Source organism: Monodon monoceros, unplaced genomic scaffold (genome assembly GCF_005190385.1).
Source record: "Monodon monoceros isolate NGI ecotype Baffin Bay Population unplaced genomic scaffold, NGI_Narwhal_1 Super_Scaffold_13, whole genome shotgun sequence".
Taxonomy (NCBI): Eukaryota; Metazoa; Chordata; class Mammalia; order Artiodactyla; family Monodontidae; genus Monodon; species Monodon monoceros.
The window spans coordinates 21,052,528-21,061,353 of record NW_021703769.1 but is presented as its reverse complement, the minus strand read 5'-3'; the positions used below and the strand labels follow the sequence as shown (position 1 = coordinate 21,061,353).

Below are 8,826 nucleotides of genomic sequence, written 5' to 3'. Positions count from 1 at the left end.
TGTTAAGTCTTCCTACCTATGAATACAATGTCTTTCACCTCCTTGGTTAAATTTATTACTAAGTATTTTATTCTTTCAGATGCTTTTGGAAATGAAATTGCTTTCTTAATTTCCTTTTCAGATTGTTCATTGCTGGTGTGTAAAAACACAGATTTTTGTGTGTTGATCTTGTAACCCACAACTTTGCTGAATTTGTTTATTAGCTCTAGTATCTTTCTTGGGGATTATTTCTTATTTTCTATACACAGAATCATGCCATCTGTGAATAGAAACAACTTTATTCCTTCCTTTCCAGTTTGGATGCCTTTTCTTTCTTTTGCAGGGTAACTGCTCTTTTTCTTGTCTAATTGGATTCCTTTTATTTGTTTTTCTTATCTAATTTTCTTGTCTAGAACTTCCAGTACAATGCTGAATAGCAGTGGTGAAAATAGTCATCCTGTTTTGCTCCTGACCTTAGGGAGAAAGCTTTCAGTATTTCACCATTGAGTTTGATCTTAGTTGTGGGTTTTTCATGAATGCCATTTATCATGTTGAATAAGTTCCCTTTTATTCCTTGCTTTCAGAGTAGTATTTTTTCTTGTTGTTCTTGTTTTTTTGTTTGTTTGTTTGTTTTGTTTTTAATCACGAAAGCTGTTGGATTTTGTCAAATGTCTTTTCTGAGACAACTGAGATGATCGTGTTTTTCTCCCTTCATGCTATTAATGTGGTATATTACATTGATTGATTTTCTTATCTTTACCCTTGCATACCTGGGATAAATCCCACTTGGTCACACTGCATAATTCTTTTAATGTGCTATTGTCTTTGGTTTGCTAGTATCTTGTTGAGGATTTTTACATCTATACTCACAAGTTATATTGTCCTGTACTTTTCTTTTCTTGTGATATATTTATCTGGCTTTGGTATCAAGATAATGCTTGCTTCAGAGAATAAGTTTGGAAGTGACTTCATTCCTTTTTATGGCTGAATCACATCCTTTTGTATGGATATACTACATTTTGTTTATTCATTCATTGGTTGACCAATATTTGGGTGGCTTCTTCCTTTTAACTATGATGAATAATTCTGCTATAAACATTTATGTAGAAATTCTTGTGTGGACATATGGTTTTGTTTCTTTGGGGTGTATACCTAGGAGTGGAATTGTTGGGTCATATCGTAACTGGATGTTTAACCATTTGAAGGCCTGCCCAACTGTTTCCCAAAGCAGCTGCGTTATTTTACATTCCCCCAGCAATGTATGAGGGTTCCAATTTCTCCACATCCTGCCAACGTTTATTATTGGACTTTTAAATTTTAGCCATCCTAGTAAATGTGTAGTGATATCTCATTGTGGTTTTGATTTGTATTTCCTTGATGGCTAATGAGGTTGAGCATTTTTTCATGTCCTTATTAGAATTTTGTGCATCTTATTTGGAGAAATGCTCATTCAGATCCTTTACCTATTTCTAAGTTGGAGTTTTAAAAATTTATAATTTAGTGGTGAGAGCATTCTATATATTTGTAATATAGAATATTATCTTCTATGGGCCCACACCAGCAACCCTCCTCCAAGCAAGCACTGCCCTAGGGTTCCTGGACCCTACTTTTTATGGCAGGCTTTTGCAGAGGCCTGCAGTGCCTCAGGAGGTGTAAAAATACCCTCCAGCATTCCCCATGTGATCAGGCAGAGGCTGAGCCTTGATCTGAAATTGTACATTGGTTTCCTTCCCTTCTCTGTCCTGTTTCCCCTTCCTGTGGTTTCTCTCATGATCTCTTCTTCAGCAAATCACCTGTACCTGAATCCTTGTTGCCAGGTGTGCTTCTAGGGGAACTTGAAAGTGCTTGGAATGGCTGAGGAACTAAAAGGAAGTCAGTGTTGTTGGAACTCAGAGAACATGGAGACTGGGGAGTAAGGTGAGGCTAGAGTGGTGGGCAGAGGCCTGACCCCACAGAGCTTTGTAGATTACAGTGATGGGCAGGATGGGGGTTATCTGGAGAGTCATGGGATGCCACTGGGCTCTGTTAAGCAGGGACTGGCATTATTTTACATTTTGCAAAGGTCCCTCTAGCCTCTCTGTGGAGGATGGATAAAAGGGCCCAAGTGGCTGCAGGAGGACCACTGAGGATACTGTTACAACTGTCCGGGGGAGAGAGGATGGAGACTGGGATGAGGATGGGAAGGTGGAGGGAGAAAGAAGAAGATTAGAGAGAGATGAGGGGGGTGGATCTGGGGGCTCTGGGGAAGTTCAAGGACATCTTGCAGGTTTTCAGCCTGGGTGCCTGGATGCATGGTCAGTACACAGAGAGGGAGGCAGGCTTCGGAGGGCAGATCAGGAGTTCCACTGGCCAGACGACACCCGTTTGCCATCCCTGGTCTTGCCCAATCCCCCCACTTCACAGATGGAGAAAATGAGGCCTGAGGAAGTGCGGTGATTCACCCAGGTCCCTGTCATGCCCCAGACTGAAGGGGATGGGATCCAAGGATCCTGCCGCCCAGCCAGAGGGCTTGTTTATTCTCCGGGAGGCCCACTGTCTCTGGCCTCAGACAGCTATTTTGCAGCTGGGAGTGGGTGGGGTTTAGGGCCTGATGGGTTTGTCCTGGGCTGGAAGCCAGCTCACAGCTCGCAGAGAACAGAACATCTCTGTTTCAGGAGGGCAGCCTGTACTGCCTGCTACCCTGTCAGGGTCTGATGTGGGTAACTTGAAGGCATGAGGGTGTGGGGTGCTCACCTCAGAGTGGCTGACATTTGCTCTCCTGTATTAGGCATGGACAAGAACTAGGTCCAGATTCTGAGGTTTTCCCTTCTCTAGTCCTTCCTTTCCTTGCTGTGTGACCTTGGGCCAGTCACCTCCCCTCTCCAGTCCTCAGTCTTCTCATCTGTAAAATGGAGACATCCTACAGTGTAACTTTTGTGCCCTCAGGGTTGTAGGGAATATTGGATGAAGAAATGGATGGACAAAAAATACACCGTAAACTGTAAAGTGCCTAAACTACAATTTGGGTTCAGTCCTACCACTGCCCCAGTGGGTTTCTCAGACTTTACAAGATGGCCACCCCTCTGGAGAGGAAGAGGCCTGGTGTGGAGCTCAGAGATCCCAGGATCTTATTATCCTGGCCCAGCAGGCTTGACAAACCCATTGGACAGATGGGAAAACTGAGAGGCCGCCATCTGCTCAGAGTCACCAGGCTGTTAAGCCCAGATTCAAAGGCTGGGCTCTCTGATTACAAAGACAAGAAAGATCCTTATCCATTCAATGACCTGATTGTACAGATAGGGTAAACCAAGGGCCGGAAAGGGGAAGCAACCTGCCCAGGGTCACACAGGCAGCTGGCAGCAGGGCGGAAGTGTCAGGTGAGGTCCCTGACTCCCAGGCCATGCTCCTCCTATCACCTCTTGCCCACCAACCCCTGGAGCTTGAAAAGCAGTTTCCTCCTCAGTAAAATGGGGTGAAACTAGTATTGGCGTCATTGGATTGTTGTGAACATTTCAGCAAGCCCTGCAAAGCTGTTAAAGGGCTTAGCACCAAGTCAGGCACAAAGAAAATGCAGAATAAATGTTGGCTAGTAGTATTATTATTCATTATTATATTTCATTTCTGCATCCCCTTCTCCCCTTTGGGCTGCTGTGAGTAGACAAATTATGGGCGTTCGGCTCTTCCTGGAGACAGAGGGATGTACAAGATGGCTTTGGGGGCCCCTCCCTCCCAAGGATTCTTGGATTATGCATACCCCTCCTCAGCCCCCCTGAGCACTAGCCATAACTGTAGTCTCTCAGAAGTCAGTTTTCATCCTTGCACCCCGGGTACCCTGGCTCCCTGCCTGTGGTCCCTACTGGCTGGATGCTGTTGCTATGGCAACAGGATTTTAAGAGCCTTCGGCCCCCCTCTGAGGCAACAGGCCTGGATGGAGATGGACTGATCAAATGCCTCCTGCATCCTCAGGCCTGTCTGGACAGAAGGCAGGAGACTGGAATGCAAGAATCAGAGCTGGCTTGGGGTGGGGGTTGGGGGCGGCTCAGGCCTTAGCCCCAAGGGTTTCCCAACAGCACCCCACCTCACTGTGTTGCATGAGCACTTGGTTACACGTGCAGACTCCAGCCACCACTGCCCCAAGGGTCTGGTTTTAACTATCTGGGGTGGGATCCCCTAAGACGCTGCCTTTGATCAGCTCTGCTCGTGGTTCTGAGGCAGACAGGCCCCAGACCACTCTTGATAAAATCTTGAGTCCTGGAAGATTCCCAAAGGCATTTTGGGCATTGAGGTTTGTGTGGCTCTCTCTGCTGAGATTACTCTTTTATTAAATAATTTTTTTAAAATTTACTTATTTATTTTTGGCTGCGTTGGGTCTTCATTGCTGCATGCGGGCTTTCTCTAGTTGCAGCGAGCGGGGGCTACTCTTCGTTGCAGTGCGCGGGTTTCTCATTGCGGTGGCCTCTCTTGTGGCGGAGCACGGGCTCTAGGCGCGCGGGCTTCAGTAGTTGTGGCGCGTGGGCTCAGTGGCTGTGGCACACAGGCTTAGCTGCTCCGCAGCATGTGGGATCTTCCCTGACCAGGGCTTGAACCCATGTCCCCTGCACTGACAGGCGGATGCTTAACCACTGCGCCACCAGGGAAGCCCGAGATTACCCTTGAGAAACCCTGTTTGTCCTCCCAGGCCCGCTCCGGTCCTCCTTCCCTCTCCTTCCACAGCCTCATCTTGTGGGAGGATGTACACCCTACCCTCTTCCTGGAGCCAGGAAAATTCCAGAGCTGGGCTACCAGAGGCCATCTTGGTGATGCATCCTAGGGCAGAGATGGGCGCACGTTCTCAGGATAATGACATTCAGGGGAGGCGCTAGCCATGGTCACTCTGGGCTGTCTTCTAGATGCTCTATCTGAAATCAGAGCATCTCAAGCCTCTTCCCACTGTCCTCCCGCACCACCTGCTGGATGGGGACAAGGCTCCCTACCCTCCAGCCCCAACCATAGCAGAACCCGGTGACGCCAGGCACCAGAGGCTGTGCCTAAAGAGAGGTCGGGCTTCGGGGTGGGTCTGAGGAGCTGTGGTGGGGAGGGGAAGAAGGCAGAGATCATGGGAGAGGGAGGTGGTCCTCTCTGGGGTTCCTTGAACTTGAGACTGATGCTCATGTCTGTTGGAGAAGCCAAGTGACAGAGCAGAGGTGCAGCAGACAGTCCCCCCCCTTACCCCTTCCTTGCACACTGACTGGCCTCCAGCAGGTGATTCTCTTTGTCCGAGGCCAGTGGCGTCAGTGGATAAATTACATGTGGTAATTCACTTGACAGCACCCCCTTTATTCCGTTCCCAGACTCGCTCCCCTGCTCCTCCGCCAAATAAATGCGCACTCGAATCCTTGTGTGGTCTGTTTCGTAGGACCCTAAGACAAGAAGCCACTCCCCCAATCTCCCCACCCTGGGTTCTGTTATGAGGGCAACTTTGCCCCTTGTGCCCCAAGGGGAAGCTTACATACCCCTGAACCCCAGGTGGGGTTCTGCCTAAGTCGGAGATCTCTGGAAGGATCTGTACCAACAGCTCTTTCCACGATGAGACTCCAGGGTTTTGGAGCCAATCTCACGCTCTTCCGCGTCCTGCCCTGCCCTCCACTCTCACTATTCTGAATGTGTACGAGTCGCGTCTTCCCAGAGCTTCCTGGGGCCGGGAGCAGGCGTGATTTCTTGTCTACCGAGCACGGGCCAAACTCAGTAGCCACGTCCTGACGGATGGTCCAGGGCTCCCTAGCTCTGTCTTTAGCTGGGCCCCACCCGAACCATACCCATCCCTGCCGGAGCCTGGTGTGATTGACGGGAACTCCCAGCTAGAGGGATGCAGGGGGACTTGTGTGGGGTGAGTCCTCCAGAGACGTCTGTGAGTCTGTCCCCTCCGAGGAGAAGCTGCCCCCAGTGGGCCGGGGGATCTGACTCTGCCTGGGGAGCCGCTGCCAGGAGAGGAAGGTGGTGAGAAAACGCTCAGGGGCAGGATCCAGGGGCCCATGCGGGCTTCTGCCGTCATCAGCTTCAACAGACTGCCCAGCTTCCTGGGGTGGAGGGGCTGCTTGGAAATTTCTGTTCTGTATACGTCTGGGGGCCCAAGGAGGCCAACAGGATTTTGGCGAACGATCCAGACCCAGTGAGTCCTGGAGGGGCAGGTCCCATCTTCCCTTGTAAGTGACTTCTCCATTCAGGCCCTGGCCCTTGGCGGCCGCCCCTCTGAGTTCCAGGCCCGCCGGGTGGGAAGGGGGACCTGCCGGGCATGGACAGTGGGCCAGTGCCTTCTTCAGGAGGGTCTGGATCTCCTCGTGCCTCTCCTGGGCCTCCTCCCACAGGTCCTGGCCCAGGCCCTCCCAGCCTAGAGAGGCCACCTGCAGCCGCATGGCCGTGAGCTTCTCGGCAGGGAACTCGGACGCCAGGCGCTGCAGGTAGCGGTGGAGGCGGCGCTGGTCCCCAGGGCCGGCCCTTTGGCCCTTGCCCAGCCTGAGCTGGGCCATCAGGTCCTGGCAGTCCATGTGGAACCAGGTCATCTGGGAGACAAGAAGAGAGGGAGATGGGGGTTCCGTGAGGACAGGGATAGGCCTCCCTGAGCCAAGAGGAGGCTTAAAGAACAAATACAGCTAGACTGAATTAATACAAAAATGTCCAATCAGTGTTAGGGCCTCTCTTAGCACAGCTGTGGTTTTCTCCACTGCTGATGACGACAATACTTCCCTTTCTTCCCCAGGGAACACCACCCTCCGTTACCCACTGGGAAACAGTCCCCAGCACCCTTGGGATCTTCAGGCACAGTCTTACAGACTTAGGGGCCAGCAAGGACTCACCCCTCTCTGGGTCTCAGTTTCCCCCTCAGTAAAGTAGAGGTTGTGATACATAATCACGAAAATTTGAGTGCTGAAAATTTGGATTCTCAGATTGTATGAACCCCTCATAAGTGGTGCTGAGGGAGGAGTCTGGCTAATATTTATTGAACACTGACTGTTTGCCAGGCTCTGTGCATCTCATGTAGGATCACACTGAACCAGCAGCCCATTTTACAGAGGAGGAAACTGAGGCTCACACACGTGAAATCACTTGTCCCAGGTCACGCTGCAAGTCAGGGAGGAGCTGGGATTCAAACTCAGCCCTGTCCAGCCCTCAAGAGGGTATATTCCAAGCACCTCCTTGCACAGGAGAAACTGGCCCAGGCAGGGCCCTGCCCTTGCAGTCACACAGTGAGACTGTCAGCCAGCCCAGGCCCGGAGGCCCCCTCGCTCTGGCCGGGCCTCTGCTGCATTTTAGGATCCTACCTGTACCCACTTCACCCACAAAATGTCTACAGGTTGCAAAGGAGCCAACATGTTCCCAGCAGCTCGTGAAAAACATAATCTTTCTCTCCATTAATTTAGAAGCCAACAGCAAGCTGTTAGGCAGTGGGGATTGGAGAACAATTTTCTCCGAGGAAACCATCTTTCCGCGGATTAAGGGAACTTGTCTTTAGATAAATGGCTTCATATTTGCAGAAGCACATTGAGCTCATGGCTGGGAAAGGGCTCCATAAATCTCCGTTAGCGACACAATCATGTTATTATTATTTAGTGCTAAAGCTGCCGCATGCCTGCGCTCCACCTGGGGCTGAGCCCAGCACTGAGCTGTCCTGTCTGTCTGTCTGTCTGTCTGGGACCAGATATTCCAGGCCAAGCTGGACAGAGGTGGAGAACACCTCAGAAATCATCTTGCCCCACCCCTTGCTGTGCGGATTAAAATTCAGGGCCAGAGAGGAGAAGGTGCTGTCGAGGGGAAGAGCTTTCCAGGCTGAGGGAACAGCCAGTGCAAAGGCCTCAGTGCTGGAGCCAGTTTGCTTTCTCCAAGGAAGGCCGATGGGGCTGAAATCAGCTAAAATTAGTAAACAAGGGAGAGAAGCTTCCAGATCCCCTTAATCCATGAGGCATTACTCCTCCTACCACTACTGCTAATGACATTAGCAGTACATCCATGTTAAAAACAATAATTTAACATCGGTGTTAAAAATAATAATTCCAGATTTGAGCAAAGTCGGGTGTAGGGGCAGGGGGAGGGGTTACTTACATTTAATTTAATTCTCACTTCTCTGCACGAGAGCCAGATGACCTGGGTTCGAATCTCAACTATGCCACTTCCTAGCTGTGTGACCCTGGGTCAGTGACTTGATTTCTCTGGGTTTCCTGCCTCACAGGGTTGGTGTGACCATAATACCATATGTGAAATGACTAGAACAGGGCCTGCAGACAATAAGAACTCCGTACCTAAGCATTGGTTGTTATTATTATCATCATTATTCTTGACAAGGAGCTGAGGCCCAGAGCAGTGAAGGCCACTGTTGAGGTCACAGAGCCCATGCAGGCATATCCCTGACTCTAAGTCTCAGATCCTCCTGCTGTCTCGCTCTCTAACTTCTGAACAGCTGGGCACGGGGGATCCCTTCGCTGCCTCTGCCCACATCTACCTCCCTTGCCTGAGGGAGACAGTGGCCTGTCCTCCCAGTGCCCCAGGTGTGAGTTGACTGAGTCCCTCCCGCTGCCCCCGAAGCATCTGTGTTCTTGGTGCCCTGTGTGCTGGGCTGGCCTGACAGCTGGGAGGCTGGGGTCAGGCTCTTCCCACGCCCCATCGTCAGTGGCCAGTGCGAGGGGCAGCTGAGGGCACTGGGCCCAGGCCAGAGGTCTGGGTTCTTGTCTCATCTGGGTTACAGCTCTCTCAGGCTGCTCCCTTGCTCCCCCTAGGCCTCAGTTTCCCCATCAGAAAAACGAGGGATTTGGCTAAATGGATTTAAGAGGGGCGGGGGCTCTGAAGTCAAATCCTGCTTGACCAACCGGGCTAGGGGATGCTGAGAAAGCCACTTTC

At 50.8% G+C, this 8,826-nt stretch overlaps 1 protein-coding gene across 3 annotated transcripts in view; it reads right to left on the bottom strand.

Moving 5' to 3' along the window:
- Positions 1-3,585: 3,585 nt before the first annotated feature.
- The window catches only part of KIAA1755 (KIAA1755 ortholog), a 42,228-nt gene continuing 36,987 nt past the window's right edge, over positions 3,586-8,826 (bottom strand). For all 3 annotated transcript variants that reach the window (XM_029221952.1, XM_029221953.1, XM_029221954.1), the window contains one exon: positions 3,586-6,497. In XM_029221952.1, coding sequence (XP_029077785.1) covers positions 5,796-6,497 — 702 coding nt within the window. In that variant the 3' untranslated portion in view covers positions 3,586-5,795. The remainder of the gene's footprint in view (positions 6,498-8,826) is intronic.